The sequence below is a fragment of the Podarcis melisellensis genome (genome assembly GCF_964234715.1).
Source record: "Podarcis melisellensis genome assembly, chromosome: 3".
NCBI lineage: Eukaryota > Metazoa > Chordata > Lepidosauria > Squamata > Lacertidae > Podarcis > Podarcis melisellensis.
The window spans coordinates 117,519,296-117,539,033 of NC_138530.1; the positions used below are offsets into that span (position 1 = coordinate 117,519,296).

Below are 19,738 nucleotides of genomic sequence, written 5' to 3' on the forward strand. Positions count from 1 at the left end.
ACCCCCCTCCCATACACACTGTGCAAAAGAAAAAGATAATTTCTTCCCCTTCATTCTCCCACTTCTCTCTCTCCATCTTTTTCCTCGCCACAACCTCACAATGTCTGCAACAGCAATGTCTCACACCAAATGTAACTGACCTATAGATAGGACACTATGAACTGCAAATAGAGGCTTTATATGTACCTTTGTTATCCATGAAAATATTTCAATAAAAACAATTTAAATAATTAAATAAATTGATAGCAGCAGCTCAGTTACTCCAGTTTCTAGGAATATGTGCCCACCAGTTGAACAAGTTGGCCAGACAGATTAATCAACAGAAAAAGTGGGTACTATGAAGTTTTATCCATCTGGAATTTCATAACCTTTTTATCCAACCTTACTTCCAAAATGGCAATTGTATGGCTAATATAATGCATCATATTCCATAAGCATATTTCTTTATCTTTGTTATACATGCATTGTATGATTTGATACTGTGTTATTTGAAAGTGTTTCTTCTGAACAGAAGTCAGCCTTACCATCACAAAATACGCTACTAATAGAGGTGGTTTTGATGTTTCTATTTGCTTAGCATTGGATTCTGCAATTCCTATTGTTCGTCATCTTAGCTTCCTGAATTCCTGTTCTAGATATAGCTGTTTCTTACAGTTTTCATACATTATTTCCTAAGTTATCCATTATTATTATTATTATTATTATTATTATTATTATTATTATTACCCCACCTATCTGGCTGGTGTTTTCCGAGCCACTCTAGGCAGCTTACAGCATATCTAAAAACATAAAAACCTCCCGATACAGGGCTGCCATATAGAACCCATCAACCATAAAATACCAAAGTTTACAGCCAAATGAAACAAATTACAGAAATTAAAGGAAGGTGTGCATAGTTGTTCACTGTGCATAATTTTATACCTTTAGAATCTTTCTCAGTAATAATATTTATATATTTATATTGTTATTCATTAGGCAAATTGAAACTTTAGTATAGCACAGCTGCATTTTGCTTTGGGAAATGGAGGTTTCAATTGCTTCCAAAACCTTTTCTGGAGGAAGCCCTGCAAGATTGAAATCACACTGGTCAACCTCACATTCCCTTAGTCCCCAAGTAAACCCCTGTCTGCAGAGTGGATCAGAGTTCATATACAGATGAAAGCAAGGTTTCATCTTAAAACTGGTACAGCAAACTGCAGGAGTATCTAATTCAGTTACTCAGTTTGTAGCTCTAGTCTGATAATTTCCTGTTACTGGAACGAGCAGTTTAATGAAAAGGTAGCATTCCTTTTCATTAAAATTTTGAGGAAGATCATCATACAAGTGCTGAATACATTAAGTATTAGAATGGTGATTTTCTCTAGAATGTATTCATTGTAAATTAACACACGTCGTTTCTTTTCCTTTTTCCTTTTCTAATAACAGCATGTTTTGTACTCCTTTGTCCCTTAAATAACATTACCTTACAATTATCTTGACTGGCTTCTGTTTACAGAAATTGTAAACCAGTTGAATGCTCTGAGCAGCTTAGATGAAGATCAAGATGACTGCGTAAAGCAAGCAAATATGCTTTCAGCTAAATCAGCCAGTTCCTCTGAAGGTCTATGAGCTTTCCTCCTTCCTTTCTGTTTCTGAATGTCTGTCTGTATTTTACTCTGACCTGTTATCCCCTTGGCTTCTGTTTGTAGTTGAATGTCAGTTGTATCTTTGTGCTTGACATCCATCGCAGTATTTTAAATAATTTGTAGTGCAGCCAACAGATGACAGCATGACATGGGCACTGAAACTGGCTAAAATGTGCACCAGAAACATACTTGTGCTCTGTATGTTTTGAAGCCTCACAGTGACATGTAAGCTGTATATAATGGGAAAATTCCAACCTTTTTAGAACTGCTTCCCCCTGCCCCCAGACAATTTCTTGCAGAAAGCTTTTGCCAGTGTTGAGTGGGTGAAGGCTACAGCGGACTATTTAATAAATATGTGCCTGATTCTATTACTGCCACTGAGTTAGAAGCATTGGTGTGCTACAGTTTAGCTTTGCAGTAGGGATCACTGTTCCTAGAGATTTTTGGTAGAAATACCTTGGAGAATAAAATGTTTGTTTCAAACCATGCACAGTCCTAATTTTTGCCATACTGAAAAGTACTGTACTTGGCTTCTCAGAGCTTATAAACAAGCTTAATTTTTTGGATGAAGAGGATCAAGACGTGGCCAATTCGAGATCAAATCCATTTGTAGACCCTGATACAACAGAGCTGAATCCCTTTGGAGACCTTGATATGGAAGGTATAGAATTTTTGTATATTTTTATTGCTTATGATCTTAGGGTGGCGTTGGATGTTACAGCAAGCTCAGGGTCTCCTGCTTCTCATTTGCTGTAAGTGTCTGGGACTGTATGTGTATTGATAATCATTGCTTGTATATTGATAATCTGCTTCTGGGACCTTCAGTTTTATCAAGCCCAACTTGCTAAACCATGGCTAAGCAAATGAAGAGCAAGCATTCCTTCTATGGCATTCTCCTGTTACATGCAGCATTTGTCCCTGCTGATGGACAAACTGAAGTTCAACCAGAGTTCACCTACAAGAGGGAAGTAGTTTCAGCCAGTTCTTTTTCCTGGGGGTACTCAAGGGTGTGCAGTACTGCCACCTTTTTTTCCTAGAAGAAAAGCACTTGGTTAAAAGTGTAGCACTTGTAACAACTTCATGGTGAGTACCTTTTTTTGCTGAGTACAGTGGTTCTCGAACGTAATCCGTTCTGGAAGACTATTTTGAGTTCTGTGGGGTGCTTGCAATTTCACTTGAGAAAATTGAAAAACACGCAGTTTTCAAACGCGCCTCGACTTTCGAGGCGCGTTTGAAAACAAGCATTTACTTCCGGGTTTTGGGCGTTCGGGTTCTGAAATGTTCGTCAACGGAAACATTCAAGAACCAAGGTACCACTGCACCTTCGTGGTGAGACACCTTTTTTCTAGAAGAGAAGCTAAGTAGTTCTGTTTGTTGCACTGCAGCAAGCCTGTGAAGGGAGGAGGTAGGGAGACAGTGTAACAGGGCTTGTCTTATGATTTAACAAATCAGGGTTTTAAATTCTGAACTTGGCCATTGTGTGGATATTGCTCTTAATTCTCACATTAAAAACGTGAGTATTATTATTATTAATTTATGAATTGCATTCTACACAATTATCTCAATACATTGTACAATAAAGACAGCAAAAAGGAGTAAAAAACACAAAATGATATATTTAAAACAAGACAAAATAGACTTTCATATATAAAAATATAAAATATATTAATATAAAAATCCCAAAATATGAAAATCTTAGCATGACTAGGTTAGGTCCATTAATTTCAGTGGATCTATTCTGAGTAAAAATTAATTGAATACCGTCAGTGAAAACTGAATGAGCCATTTTGCTGGATAACAGATTTGTTAGTTTAGAATATTTACCGTATTTTTTGTCCCATAGGACACACCGGTCCATAGGATGCACCTAGTTTTTTTTGGGGGGGGGGGAATAAAGGAAAATATTTTTTCCTTTATTTTCCCCCCAAAACCTGGTCGGGGAATCCAAACAAGGTTGGGGAACAGCGGGATGGCGGCGCTGCACCTCCCCGCTGTCCCCCGAGCTTGTGGGGTTGCCCGATGTCTGCCCGTGCGGCAGGCTGCTATCCGCAGCCTGGGGAGCCCTGTGGGAACTCCCGCAGGGCTGCCTAGGCTGCGGATGTCTTCCTGAAGCGCTGGGCGCTCTGCTTTCAGCGCGCCTCGCGCTCCAGGAAGCAGGCTGCTATCCACAGCCAAGGGAGCCCTGCGGGACCTCCCGCGGGGCTCCCTTGGCTGCGGATATCTTCCCGGCAGCCAGGCGCTCTGCTTCAGCACGCACCGGGCAACAGGCTGCTATCCGCAGCCTAGGGAGCCCTGCGGGAACTCCCGCAGGCTCCCCAGGCTTGCTGATAGCTTGCTGAAGCCAGGAGAGCGAAGGGGGCTGAGGGAGGCAGACGGGGCAAGTGGAGGAGCCGGTGGAGACAGCGGTGGAGGGTGGAGCCGCGCTTGGCCGAGAACGAGGGGAGAGGGGGACAAGAGGCAGCAGGAAATCCAGATCCTGATAGTATCAGACAAAAAACCCCTGGACATTTTGCAAAATGTAAAAAATCCATCTGGACAGAAAATTTAACCCTGAGAAAGAGGACGTGTCCAGGAAAAGCCGTACATATGGCAACCCTAGGCTGCAGAAAACACAGATTCAGTATAGCAAGGGAGAAAATCTGTTGTCAATACGCTTCTGAATACCGGTTGCTAGAAACTGGAGGAGAAGCGAGGGATCTTGTGCTCATGGGATCTGCTTGCTGGTTTCCTGCAGGCTTCTGGCTGGCCCTCTGAGAAGAGGGTGCTGGACTAGCCGGGCCCTTGGCCTGATCCAGCAGCCTCTTATTAGCCTCTTATTTGTTGATTTGATTTGAATACTGCCCTTCATCCATAGATATCAGGGCACTTCACAACATAAAGATGCAAGATAAAAAACACAAAATAAATGTTTTATGTCTTTGTGTATAATTAAATACTGTAACTCTTTGGTTAAAAAAAAAGAACCTGTTTCTCTCAAACTAAAACTTTGTTTTTCTGCAAAACCTAAGGCAGGCCCACACAGCAATTCTGGGCATATTTACTCAGAAATATATCCCACTTTATTCAGTGGAGCTCACTCCCAAGGATTGCAGCCTTTAACAGTTTAAACAGCAATAGTATTTCCCTTTTAGCTTTGTTCTGGATTAGTAATACATCCCAGATTTCTGCTGTAGCTACATTTGACAGAAGGATTTAGATTAAGTAGTTAATGTTTGTAAAGACCTTTGAAGATTTAAAGGACAATATAAATGTTAAGTGTTATTACAAGCGACTTATTGTTTTACTAGCAGCTTTCTTTATGGACGTGCTTTTCTTGCATCTTACATTTTTTTAAAAATTGCTGCATCATTCTTATGTGCTTACCTCACCTCTTAGATTCCAGTGTTTAGCATTTAATCTGGAGTGGTTTTTTATTTTAAAAAAGAAACCATCTGAAATTTTAAATGGGGCAAATATAAACAACTGCATAAATAGTGAATTCATCATTTTCTTCATCATTCATTTAATAGGGGCCACTCCAGAACTATTGAGGTCCATCTCTGTCATACTTCTGTGATAAATATTAAAGTAGGATAAAAAAGAACTTCCTCTGGGGAATTGCATTATAAGCAAAGCCTGCACCCCTTGAATGTGCCTCCACCATTGGCTCTACTTTGAATTTCTGGCCTCTGCCGCCTCCATTGTAAACTAACAGGGGGTGCCAGGCGCTGGCCAGAATTTTTTAGAAATTGAAAAATTTTGTGTTTTTAAAATGGACAGTATAATTTGTGAGTTTCGATCTGTCATGCCAAAAATTGGGTAAAGTCAAGTTTTGTCCATCATCCTGATTCAAAATGGTGTCTAGCAGCTAAACATCAGCAAAGACCCCTGCCTTCACCTTGGGTACCCTGAGTTTGGGTGAGTTTAAGCAACAGTATCTCAATAGGTGGCTCTTGACAGATAGCAGTATTGAAATAACAAGCAGACAGTTATTTTCACAAAATATATACTAGCTAGAATTCTACCTTCAGAAGCAACTTAGTTAAGACAGAATGAACAATATAAGGGTTGAGTTTGTTTGATCCTAGGCAAGTTCTTGGAGTAGATCATTTATAGGTTCTTCCATATACAGCTGGTGGGCTGCTGTTGGCTTGGTGGGTCTCAGGTTCTGCAGCCCTGACTTCTGCCATCAGACATTTCTCAAGAAAACTAAAGTATTTTTTTTTGCATTGTTGTGGTGCACCTGTTTGCATATTATTGATTCTCCAGAGTGGCTAGTTCTGGGTCACTGTGCTGGCCTTGGACAATTTTGCACTTGGAATAAAACTCTAAGTGAAAACCCAATTCTATTTTAAAAATCTCCACAAAAATGGAATCTTAAAACAGGAAAATGGTGCTCCAGCTGGAATCTGCCCAGTGGAGTGAGTGCTTCATCTTATGGGCCCTTGGTGACATCTATGTTGTCTCTGGAGAGCTTAATTGCTATCCTCTTATGTCATTGATTCTGTGGGACTGTCATGCCAATCCTGGTAAGTTTTCTTTAGTAGTTTTTTCTGTACTCCACGAGTTACCAAGATGTTAACTTCTTCATCTAATCTAACCATTTCTCATAAGGCTTTATTTATCTAGAGAACCATGTAAAAATATTTACCTTATCCTACTTATAACACCTTTATGAATGCTAAATAATTTGAAACTGTTTAAATGTATTTATAGGGCTAGAAATGTGTTGGTCTCCATGACAGACTGGGAAATCTTTCCATATGAAACAACAAAAAATTATGTTGCTTTCTATAGAAACAGATATCAATGTAGCTTCATCTTCAAAACAAGAAGAATTCTACTATGATGATGACGATGAATACAACCCTTTCAAGGATGAGGAGGTTGCAGAGTATGTGAATCCTTTTGATGAGGCAGACCCTGAAATAGAAATGCTAGCACCCGTCAAAGACTTTCCTCCTCAACCAGCAAAAAGAAAAAATATACGCCCTGTGGACATGAGCAAATACCTCTATGCTGACACATCAAAAACAGATGAAGAGGAGTTGGATGAGTAAGTACATAACTTATTTTAAGCAGTATTTGGGCATCAGTTGGGATTTTAGCACAAAGCCTTAGGGCATAAATTATTCAAACCTGATTATTCTTCTACAATGCATAAGGAAGATCCTTCACTTAGAGAACATGAATATATTTCATCTGGTTTCATGCATTTTATTGCTATTTACAGTCAGCTTCCTTTTTCTGCTGGGATCTAAATCACTGGTTTTCATGCAGAATAATAAACTTTTCAGGGAGGTCCAAATGCTGCAAATGTTCAGGATGAACCAATTCTCAGTTCTGTCTGCAGCATCAGCAGTTGACTGATAGCCACCTTTGGGCTATTCAGATAGGGGAGAAGATTGTTGAAGCTATTCTGTATTGAACGGTAGCCTCCAGGGCAGTGGAAGCAAAGCCAGGAAGGGTAGTGGGTAGATCTGCTTTCCAGCATTGTAATATATTGTCAGCTAAACTTTGCAATATGGTATATTACGGTATATTACGATGTCAGAAAGGAGGCGGGGAGGAAAAAGCAGTTGCCGGCCATGAAGATTATTAGCATCATCATACACAGTTCCTGTCAAGACTGGGCAGACTGGGCGGAGTGTATCAGCTGAGGCACCATGGAGCCGTCAGCCTCCCCGGAACCGTCAGCCGTGGCTCATCCCAATGATCTCTCTTTTAAAAATAATAATAATAATAATATTTATTACTTTTAAAAATTACAGAAAAGGAAAAGAAAAGAAAAGAAGACAAGAGGGGAAAAACAAAAGAGAAAAAAAACAATACAATACGATATATAGACAATACAAGACACAACCTAAACACATTAAACTAAACACATTAAACTAAACTAAACAAAACCCTATCCCTAACCCTAACCCTAAATAAAACAAAACAAAAACAATTTAAAAACATTCATCACACCCTTTCCATACTCTTTCTTTCATTCCTTGTTTCCTCGACCTCCTCACACCTCCCTTTTTGTATTCCACTTCTATTAATTGTTTCAGCAAATCCTTTCCATCTTTCTCTATTTTTTATCATATTATTAATATCTTAACATATTTTTTAACCTTATTTTCCATTAAAACTAAAATACTTATATATGCTTAACTCCTTATAACATTTCTGCTAAGGCCATAAAATTTCATTCCACCATTTTTCTATCACTCATTAATTTTACAGTATTTCTATATATAAACTTTAAATTTTCCAATCTTCTTCCACCATCTCCTCTCCCTGGTTTCGGATTCTGCCAGTCCTTTCCGTCAATTCCATATAGTCCATCAACCTGGAGATCTTATGTCCGAGGCTCTTAACTCTTTTCCAGGTCCCTTCTGCAGGTCTTCTTCATATTCTTTAATGCTAAAGAGCAGATCTCGGGAAGACTCCAACCTAACAATACTTTTATGCCTTCTGGACAGGTCAGCCAAATTTCCATAGTTGAAGCTAAGATCCATAAAGTGTTTCAAGACATGTTTCAAAATTCCTCCAAATCCAAAGGCCCCCAGAACTTCAATCTCCTCCAGACCCAAGTCCATGTCCCAGAAGTCAGTTAATCCCTGCATAGAGGGATCTTTCCAACTTTCCTTCTTCAGTCCAAGCCGGGATCCAATCCTCAAAATCTGACTTTTTCTAGATTCAATCATAAAAGGCCTCAACTTGTAGTCCTCAATTTACTTCTGTAAGACTGAGGATCCCGCTTGTATTACTTTAGGTTCAACAACAACAGCTTTCTCCTTCTCCTCCACAATTTGTCCTGCCAAAGTAGATTCCTGTACCAAGTCCTGAATTATTTCTGTATTGGTGCTCACTTTTTGTCTCAAATTAATCACTTTTTGTTCCAAGTTGTCAATTTTAAAAGACATGTCATCCGTCTTCTTATGAAGCTGTTCCAGCGAATAGCTTATCTTACATAATACCATCACTATGGCTTCTCCTGTCAACATTTTAAATAGTCCAAGGTCAATCTCTGGTTCTCACAATTTCTTATCTTGCAGCTGGCGATTCCCCAGTTACACTCCTGTAACAGTTTCAAAAGCTCCCTCTAGAGGGAAACAGTTTCCACTTGTATCAATCCTTTCAAACACAACTCAAGCCATAAAGATAGTTTCAATTTTCAGTTACTTTTCCTCCTTTTTAAACGCAGAAGAGGACAATGGAAACAGTATCTTTCTCTTATTTAGCTAGCTGTCAAATACGTTCTGTTCGCAGTCAATGAACTCTCCCAAAACGTCACTTTTTCTAGCAGCCCGTTTCCAGATTCAGAGAAGTGGTAATTTGATTTTTCACTCTCTCCTGCAGGCTCGCTAAGTCCAAATTTCCCCCCCTCTTCTCCTGCTTCCAAGGGGTTTTTTGTAATTTTAACCGATGGAAATTTAATCCTTTGCCAAAAGCTTTCAAAGACTTTAGCTTGTAACGTCTTTGCTTCAATCTATTTACAAAAGAGGAAGGCGGACTTCCTGTTTAAGACCTTCCCGTTTCGGTGCCAGATTAAGGTATTTAAAGATCCAATTTTCCATTCTACTCATGGGTAGTTGTTTAAAATCCAATTGTCCACAGGAAAAAGTCAGCGCTCTCTGGCAACCGCAATGCGGCTTCACTCCGTGAAAGAAGCAGTCAATTTGAAGCACTGCGCCACTCACCCCACGTCGCTCCGGATCCCCAAAACAGGGTTTCCCCGCAAGTAGGGGAGGCACAAAAGGTGCCAGCCGAATCCCAGGTTCACAAGCTTCTCCTGCTTGTGATTTCAGTGGTTCTCCGCCTTTGCCGTGGCGGTCAGACCCTGCTTTCCACGGAGCAAGTTCCTCCCGATCGGAGGAGCTCCGCCATTGCCGGAGGCGCCAAACCGGAAGTCATCCCGATGATCTCTCACTGCACAAGTGGCAGCTACTGGAAGCCACTGTTCCACCTTTGGGTGTGCCATTTCCTGCCCTCCACTCTGGGGATTCCTCAAACAGGTACTTTTTGTATTTGTCCCTGGCAGGTAAATGGAAACATGGCACTTGCGCCTCCCCCCAGGTCTCGCCTGAACTTTCAGGCTCAGGAGACGCAAGCTGCCTTTGCAGGCTGCCGGGTGTCAGGATGCTGCCAGCGGCTCTCGGCTGGTTGCCCAGTTAAGTATGAGGACAAGGGAAAGTTTCTTCCAGTCCGTCTTACAGGGAGAGGCTATAGAACCCAGCAGCTTGGATAATGGCAGTGTCCCAAGTGAATCTCCAGCCCCCTTCTCTCCCACTTCCTCATTTGTCATACTTCATCATCATCTCTATGGATGTCGCTTAGTGCCCTCTGTCTTCGAGCTCTTTGCTCTCCTACTTTGAAGGCTCGCCAGGTTCTGGGAGATAATAGGTCTGGGATGCTTTCTAATGATAACGTGTCAGCCAGCTGCTGCTCTGGCTCTCACATTTTTTCCCAACTTTCCCCCTCATCTGCCTCTGAGCTGCAACCTCCCACAAACCACCGTTGTACAACTATACTGTCTTCCTCCTCCTCCTCCTGGAAGGGTCTGGATGGGGTGGTGGTCTCCACCATTCCTCCTCCTCTGCCCAGTCCCTGACACTGGGTGGGCATTGTGGCGCTCTGGGGATTCTCAATACATTGATCAGAAATCCTAAAATCGCTCTCACGCCTAGTAGTGGGAAGGACTCCTAGCTATTATGAATAAAAGAATGCTCCTCTTACTGCAGGGGTGGGCAACTTCCAGCCCACAGGGCTAATCAGGCCCAACATAGGGCTCTGTTTAGCCTGCTAGGCTGTTTTCCCAAAACCATGCCCACGTGTCCCACACCTGACATCATATGCAGTGTCATGTGTGGGGCATTTTGAGGGCTAGTTGAGTCAGGACGAGGATGATCCCGTGGAGGGCTTCAGTGAGTTTGATGGGGGGCTCTGCCAGAGGGAATCTCCTAGCAGAAATCCAGAGTGGAGGCTTGCTATCCTGTTTCCCTGTCACCATCAATCCCATAGTGAGCTCACTTGCCCCAGCCAATTCCACTGGATCCTCTTGCTTGGAGGAACCACTCATGAGTGAGCACGTTCCGTTATAGCCAGAGGTTGGCAGCAATCTACAATCTCTTTGCAGGAGTTTGAGACACACCCATCTCCCAAGTCCAGGAGAAGAGAAGAGAGTGCCTGCAGAAATGCCCCCTACCCAGCCCCTTCAGTATTTAAGGCAGAAAGGGAGGGAGCCAAGGGTTGGATCAACTTTCCATGGCTCTGAGCTAGCTAGGAAACCTACATTGTTTAGCAGAGGGATTACCAATGCCTGAATTTCAAAGTAACAACTCAGGGATTAGCAGCATGTATCGCCTGAAGTGCCTGAAGTACTTACATATTGTAGTATTATAACAATTATAATCTTTAGAAAGAATTCTGCACCTAATCTCAGTTCTTTGGAAGCTGGGACCCAGGACAGGTGGGTTGAGACTTAAAAGTGTGTTTCCAGTTGTTCATTGGCAAGGGAGGAAGTCTGTCATAGCTGATCAGCTGATTGACAGAGCAAGCCTACTGAATCAGTTGCTCTGCAGAGTTCCCCACGGAGAGCTCCTTAGCGCAGCCAATCCCTGCAGAAAGTAGGGCTTGAAGTCACTGCCTATCAGCTGATAGGTGGTAACTTCATTCCTCACTTGACTCTGATTTTCTGTAATACAAACAAATTGATTAGTCATCTGATATCGCAGTAGCCTGTTTGGCTAGGGTCCAGCCTGCCAGCCTGTTTTCCTCAGCACTCCAAGGGTGGTCAGAGAGAGGTTTCCATGGGCAATGGATTCCACAAGATTAGAACATCTGTAGAGGAGGCCCTGCTGCACCATCCCAATAAGGGCAGCTGTGAGTTTGCATTGGTGAGGGGGCTGCCTACTTTTTTATATATGACTTCTCCCACCGCTTACTAGTCCCCAAATCAACAGCCTTGTATAAAAATTATTTTTATCGAAGTACTCATCAATTTAAGCATGTGAACGAGATTTGAATATGCAAAATGTAAGACTAAAACATCAAGGAATAATTATTAATATAAGAAAAGATCAACTAACTATAAGTACAGAATTGACAGCATCTTCAAAAGGTGCATAGCTTTTGATTTTCAGGTATTGAAATGCAGTACAATATTTCTGGAGAACATTCAGTAGCCCTTGTAAGTTCATATGGGCCTGTCTTACTCATAGTGCACCATAAACTGCCCAACAGTTAAAAAAAAAGTATTTCATTGTTCAGAATTCTAGAGGGTAGAACTGTCCACAGATAAGATCCAATCTATTTATAAGATGCTTGTGTTATCACCAAATTACAGTTGTGAGTGGAAGCTCAATCGAGCTAAGACTGTTAGTAGGCGATTCCCTAGACCAGATGAAGAGAAGGTTCTCAGATCTTGATGGGGTTATACTCCATCTGAAGGAGCAGGTACATAGCTTGGGGGTACTTCTGGATCCACTGATGTCACTTGAGGCTCAGGCGGCTTCAGTGATGCAGAGTGCCTTACTTCAGCTTCAGCTGGTGACCCAGCTGCACCCTGTCTGGACCAGGATAACCCTACTTCTGTTGTCTATGTTCTGATTAGATCACTGCAAAGTGTTATACATGGGGCTGCCTCTGAATACAGTTCAGAAACTTCAGCTGGTGCAGGTTCAGCTGCCAGGTTGCTCACCGGAACAAGACATATAACGCCAGTCCTGGTGCAACTGCACTGGCTGCCCATTAGTTTCTGGGTTCAATTCAGAGTGCTGGTTTGGACCTATAAAGCCTTAAATGGCTCAGGACGACCATAATACCTCATAGACCACCTCTTCTCATATGAACTGACCTGGACACCGCAATTATCATCTGAGGCCCTTCTTCATATGCCTCCTCCATGAGAGGTCCAGAGGGTGACAACACAAGAACGAACCTTTTCTGCAGTGGCTCCCCATTTGTGGCATGCTCTCTCCAGGGAGGCCTTCATTGCATATCTTTAGGCATTAGGTGAAAACATTCCTCTTTCCCCAGGCCTTTGGCTAATTAAACAATCTATGGCCTTTTTGACTAAGGAGGGGGGTTGTTGTTTTGTTTGTTACTATGTTATGTATTTTAGTGTTTTTATACTGTAAAACTGTGATTCTCGGCTAAAGACAGTATATGAATTTATTTATTTATTTAAATTATGATTTGCATAATTGCACTGTTCTTATATTGCATACATTTAAGCTCTGATTGAATAGTCATACACTTTCCTTTTTGCATTTCATTGCTATTAAACTCAAACATTTACACCTCCCCCCTTACACCAATGTGTAAATGAACTGAGGGCTACACTTCCTGAATCCAATCTAGTGAACTTTAGTCCATGAAATTTGTTGATCCTTAAGGTGCCAGATAAAGCCTTGTATCACTGATAAATAAACAGAAAAGCTGGAGAGCAAATATTTAAAGGTGCAGGTTTTTAAAGAAAGAACTCCCCTACTTTTCTTTTCAGTAGGTAATGACCAGTTTTCAGTAACCTTTAGTCAGTGTTTGTAAGTGATCCTCAGGTCAGAGTATTGGGCCTTTGTGTCTGTGGAAGTGTGTGTGTTGGTCATGGCATGAAGGTCCTTACAGAATCTCATGAAGTCAGTGCTTCCTCTCTTAGAAATTCACCAAGAATGAACCAACCTTACAGATGCCTTGGAGACAAATCCCTGAGTAGTTGTTGCTGATAATGTAATATGAAAAAAGCTGGTGTGGGCATAGATACAAAAGAGGGTGTGAAGGGATTACACAATAATATTCATGCTTTGGGATAGTGGATGCCATAGCATTTAAAGGTCTGGTCGGGGTGAGTTCCCGTTGCTCGGTCCCAGCTCCTGCCAACCTAGCAGTTCGAAAGCACGTCAGAATGCAAGTAGATAAATAGGTACCGCTCCAGCGGGAAGGTAAACAGCATTTCCAAGCACTGCTCTGGTTCGCCAGAAGCAGCTTAGTCATGCTGGCCACATGACCCGGAAGCTGTACGCCGGCTCCCTCGGCCGCAACCCCAGAGTCGGTCACGACTGGACCTAATGGTCAGAGGTCCCTTTAGCTTTACCTTTTCTTCATTGCTCTATTCATATAATTTATTTGATTGTTTTTTTACCTACTATTCATTTCAAGGTGATTATATTTGAGTACTTTAAAATAAGGTTACCAGATTTTTTCAATGAATCCAGGGACACTTTTCAACTTCAGTCAAATTCAGTGGATTTTGTTTGGGGACCGCTTTGTAAATCCAGGGACTGTCCCCGGGAAATGGGGACGTCTGGTAACCTTACTTTAAAATGTAAACCAAGTCTTCCTTTTTAAGATATTGATCAGATTTATTCTGCACTTTTTTTCTGTGCAGGTTTTTTTAAACCCTGTGTTCCCAAATGCTAGCACATTTCACATATATAAGCACACTAAAATGACAGCAAATACAATAAAATACATTGCCATAGATGCAGACATGACAGATTAAAAAAACAAAAACCAACCCTTCAAATGAAAACAAGAAGCTGACAGTATAAAAGAAAATTATCAACTGATAGAAAGCAGCAACAGACTTTCACTGGTCTATTTTAATAATTTGTAAATCTCTTTGAGAGGTTTTTTTTACAATCAAGAGGTACATACATTTTATACTTAATGTCATACGATAGTTGTTCTAATTGATTAGAGCAAAATGGTAGATTTGAAAATTTTGTTGGAAAAGCAAATGTATAGCTTTTATGTCCTCCTGACTGTTTTTGGGCATGTGTGTCTGGAGTCCTGAGATGGAATTCGTGTAAGAGAAAGAGCCGTAAGTCCTGAAGTTAGGCTATTTGTGCAAAGTGCTCTTTTTTTCACAATTCCAGTCACCAAAGTTCCCATTTGAGTGCTGTAAGTGTTTCTGACAGGAGACAAGAAAGATAAAGCCCTTTCTATAATCTGAGTTTCTGTTTGAGGTTTGTGTTGGTATGCTGTGATGAGGTCACAGTTAGTCTGAAGCCTATGAGTAGGTGTTCTGCAGGACGCAATGAGTTTTCTCCTCCATTGATTACGGGGAAAGTTTTGAAATATCTCTGAAGTCTGTGTTACGTTACTTTGGTGTTGGAGGCAGGTTTGGGATCTGAGGGACTCTCGGATTTTTTGTGTATCTGCTCCTGCCTGTTACAACCATGACACTCCCATGATTCTGCCCCCGATTTGATTACTACACCAGCAGAGTTCCATACATCAGTGTAGTGCTGTTCTAGTATAACCATGAAGATTCCCTGCTGTATCGCCACTAGTGGAAGTGTATGTGGGTTATGTCAGTGTAGAAGTGTAGGAAATGCCCATATCCTATGACTCACCTAGGAGGCATAGATCGAGAATAGGATTTAATTCTTAATGTGTGATTTCTGCACTGGTTGCAGAAGTAGTTAAAGGGCAACCTTTTCCCTTCACCACTCCTTCAGTTATATTAATGAATGGAGAGGTGGTTAAAATTGTTTTAAAGTTGTATCCGTAGAACTGGAAGATGATAGATTTCCAGATGAATTTATTGTACAATATTTAATATGATAAAGTACCCCAGAGAGAAGTATAAGGTGGGAAGCATGGAGACAAAGCTTTGAATTTAAAATTGGAGCTTAATAATCCTGTGTTGAGGTAGTGTGTCCCTACTCCCTCTCTAAACAGGTAGAGCTCCAAAGGAGCCAAGGACATGTTCCATTGCAGGTCAAGTTCATCTGAGAGTTTGCCATAAAAGATTAGACCAGAGAAACACCATAAATGAGGAAAATAGTTCCCCTTGAAACTGACAATTTATTGTTAAGCAGTTTGTTTGTTTAGTAACCCACAGTTCTTCTCTGTGTGTATACAGTTGCCTGATTCAGAGACTTACTGTGTACCAGGATTCAATTAAAATAAGAGCAAATGAGTTTCAGAGGAAATTAAGTGCATTGTATTAATATATGTATTTCTGCCAGATTTCAAAGCCCCCCCCCAACCTTAGGTTTCTGCTGAAGGAGGAGAAGCACTAAATGGGACGCAGTTCATTATGTACCAAAACATTTATTTATAATTTGTTCTTTCTTTGTTCTCTCAAAACAATGATTCTAATATTCTCAATCTTTTTTCACAGAAGTCTCTCCATATCTCTTATCATTTTCATCATGCGTCTCTGGATCATCCTATTTTTCCTACTATATGTCTGTTTTAAGATGGGGTGACCAGCCTTGCCTGCAATATTCAAGATGAGGGAAATCCCTTTGGTCTATGTGATGGCACGCTGGCCCTTTCAGTATTTCTTTCCATCTCATTCATTGTGCATGCACTCATTTTGCTTGTGTAGCTGTTGGTTGAATGGAGAAGTATTAAAGAAAGTTGTATGAAAAAGAGAGCTTGTGAAGGTTTATTTTTATCACAGGCAAAATATGTTAATCGTTAAGGTTGTCATCATAAACTCTAATATTGTATCTAAGCAAATAATATAATTTGGTTATACATCTGTTTTCTCAAATCCAAAACCTTACACCCAGCTCCTTGAAGTGTATGATACTGACTTCGGTGGTACTGAGGGGTGTGTGTGTTTGTGTAATGAGACTTATTTAATAAATCTAATGTGCTAAAACTTCTTGAGAGAGTTGTAATCCCTTTTCTTGGAGGTGCTTCTTTGCTGATGCCAGTTTCTTTATTGTTGTTGTTGTTGCTGCTGCTGCTGTTCCTGTAGGTCTGGCCCCCTTACTCAAGGCAACTAAGTGTTAGCTGTGAGAAATCCCCAGTACATGTTGGTTCTCAAATTCCAAGACTGCAGAGGGTCAGGTAGTTCATTGTCAAAATATACGTAGTATCTTGGTTAACTCTTTCAGAAAAAAAGAAAGGGGGGTAGTAGCTTGTAGAACAAAAGAAAACATTGTGACCTCCCATATATAATGTTTTGCCCTTGTCCTTATCATTTTTTCATCTTAACTTTTACCTTCCTTTGAACTCCCTTAATGTTTGAAGACAGCTCAACCAGGTTGTCAGCAAAATTAAATGATTGACAGGTAGTCTTGAATCTTCTATTCCAAGCGGAATACCATTCTTTTTCCACCTTTGTCTTCAGTAGAACACGTCTCTTTTGTTTGTTTTGACATCACCTTAAGCTTTAATTTGGTCCGTGTTTTTTGTGTTTGATGGGTGCTGACGTGAGAACCCCTCAAAGGTGCTTTCACTTTGCAACCTAGTTGTTTTAGTTTCTCCTTTCATTTATTTATCTAGATCAACATCTTCTCCCTGCAATAAACAACAGCAGTCCCCTTTGTAGAGCAGTTAATGAATTAGATTGGGCTGGAATTTGTTTCAGTGCCTCTCTCCTTCCTCCTGTTTCCAAAAGTCCAGATATATCATTACCAAACTTCACTCTTTAACTTACTTTTTTCTGTCAAAGGCTTGTTCCTATATAGTGTTTTTTTTAAGCCTGTAAGGGCAAGAAGAGATTGGAAATGCATTAATATTCTAAAAAATGTGTTTGTTAAGAGTATTCATATTCCGCCTTTCTAGCTCAAAAATTAAACTACTCAAGACAACCTACAGCAAGAAATTGCTAAAATAGCACATATAGCGGATAAAATCAGTATAGACCTAAAAAAATTATACAAATGGAGAGACCAGCAGGAAAATATCCAGTCTGGAGGACAAAGGCTGTCTAAATAAAAACATATGCTGCAGGAGGCAATATGTCAACACACATTTTTAGAACAGTAAGGATTGTTCAAATTCTATTATTATTTTTAAGTGAATGAAACTAGGGCTTCAAAATGATACTAATTGGACTGAAGGCTCTACCGAGAACAATGAGATTTGATTGAGAGTGCTCTGCTTGTGTTAAAACTATACTTGCTTCTGGAGAGAATTTGGTCTGGAGGTGTAGGATTAGATCCATAGATGTCTTTCCGTGAATGCAAGGCTCTTCAGTCAAGCAGAGGCTACTGCAAATAGAGGAAGGGGTGTGCTTTTGGATGATTTTGCATTCCCTCCCCATGTTATCCTCCACACTGTTCCAGTGTATCCCCCCCCCAACCTCTGGAGCAGATTGGGTGGGTGGACTGGAGGACAGGATAATTATGTGATCATTGCCTCCTCCCTACAATGGTAAAAGCCCTCTGTGGATCAAATAGTTCTCTGCAAGTTGAAGGAGAACTTTGGGTCTATTGCATACCAGATGCAGTTTATATCTTCTAATAAAATTCAAGCTAGTTGAGTTATTTTCATATGTTCGACAGTGATATTTTGAGCTTACAGTATATTCAGTCCACGTCACTCTTCTGAATACAGTTTACACTAGCAATACAGTATTACATAACTCTGTACTGAACATGTGCAAATTCATTCAGATGTACAAAAAACGAGACTTGATTGATGGTATCCAAGGAATTTGAAGCAGGAGATTTTTAATGGTTTTTAAAATGCTAAACAGCATATGCATTTTCCCCTCTAACAACCTGAGTTTATTTTTTTTTTTTAAATAATTTTTATTAAGATTTTCCAAATTAAAACAAATAACATCCAATTCATAAACTTTTTTCCAATATCCAGGACTTCCCCTCCCCACCCCCTCTTGTGTTCCAAATCTTCCAAAAAGACAATAAATTTCAACAAATTCTTATTCCCAAAATACACTCATCCTCATTAACTTAATTTATCCAAATTTCCATCCCCTAAGGTCGATCTATTCCCTTCCACGAGTTCCCCCCTTTCAAATATAATACTAATAATAATAAAATAAAAACAAATAATAGTTTTACAACCTTTGGATTCCAAATTTCCCTCCCCTCGTTCCCTGTTGCATTCCTCCTATCCCTCCACTTCTAACCTCTTCCTGAAGATCCCACATTTCAATAAATCCACATCCCTCTGGTCCTTTACCGGCCTTTTTAAATTGCACGTGTCCAATCATAAAAGGGGTCTATCAATAAAAAGGGGGCCCATTTCTTCTATCCAGATTTTTATAACCAGGAGTAAAAACCCCAAATTTATATCCATAAGCTTGTCAAATCTGGATATCCCAAATGTTCCCACCCCAATTCTGTCCTATTCTTATTATTTCCTTGTTCTTGCCAGTCCAATCTTAAAAGGAGTCTGTCAAAAAAGGGGCCCATTTCCTCTATCCAGACTTTTATAACCAGGAGTAATAACTCCAAATTTATATCCCTAAGCTTGTCAAATCTGGATATCCCAAATATTCCCACCGCAGTTCTGTCCCATTCTTGTTGTTTCCTTGTTCTTGTCAGTCCAGTCTTAGGAGGAGTCTATCAAAAAGGGGCCCATTTCTTCTATCCAGATTTTTGTAACCAGGAGTAAAAACTCCAAATTTATAACCATAAGCTTGTCAAATCTGGATATCCCAAATGTTCCCACCCCAACTCTGTCCCATTCTTGTTGCTTCCTTGTTCTTGTCAATCATTCTCTTCCTTTTTACTTCCCTGTTCCCTCACAGAAATGTTCTTTTTCCAAAAGCTTCTAGTGTCTCTACAGAGGCTTGTTGTTCAAAAGCAGAACATTGCATCATGTTCCTTTCAGTTTTGAACAGATAGATCCATTGTTCCCGGTAGGGTGAAACCCTCTGTAGACAAAATAATGCTCCATTTCTGCAGTTTCCCAGGAGATTAAAAGTTCCCTTCAACTGTTCATGTTTCCCGTCGAAAGCACATGCAATATCCCTCAGCTCCTCTAGATGGATTACAGTAACAATGTTCCCTTCCGGATCACGTCCACCAGTCCAAGTAACTTGTAAATCCTTATTTGAAACAATTTATCTTCAATTTATAGCAAATGTAGCCGGCAAAGTCCTCATAACAAAGTCTCAGTTTTATTATTCCGTTTTGACAGCTCTTGACAGCTGTCAAAACCTCCGTTTCTCTTCTCCAGGCACTTTCACGGATCGCTCCAGGGGTTCGGGGGGGGTTGCTTTTTGATACAAATTCCACTTTTCTCCTCCAGCTCAATCTTATAATTTTCCCTCGCGAAGTTGTTAGTTCAGCAAGATAAGGTTCCACTCGATCTTAGTTATCCAGTCCTTTGTTTTGACTCTTCTACAATTTAGGGGGGGGCTGACTTCCTTTTTTCCACCTCCCCCGTTCGCTCCCAATTTTTTAAAAAATTTAGCTCTCTTTTTA

General features: G+C 40.6%; 1 protein-coding gene across 4 annotated transcripts in view; it reads left to right on the plus strand.

The window, feature by feature from the left end:
* EHBP1 (EH domain binding protein 1) overlaps window positions 1–19,738 on the plus strand; it is a 265,000-nt gene that overhangs the window by 98,202 nt on the left and 147,060 nt on the right. For 2 of the 4 annotated variants that reach the window (XM_081906038.1, XM_081906040.1), the window contains exons 8-10: window positions 1,496–1,600; window positions 2,164–2,286; window positions 6,402–6,660. In XM_081906038.1, the coding sequence (XP_081762164.1) occupies window positions 1,496–1,600; window positions 2,164–2,286; window positions 6,402–6,660 (487 nt within the window). The remainder of the gene's footprint in view (window positions 1–1,495; window positions 1,601–2,163; window positions 2,287–6,401; window positions 6,661–19,738) is intronic. The other 2 variants (XM_081906039.1, XM_081906041.1) reach the window with 1 other exon arrangement.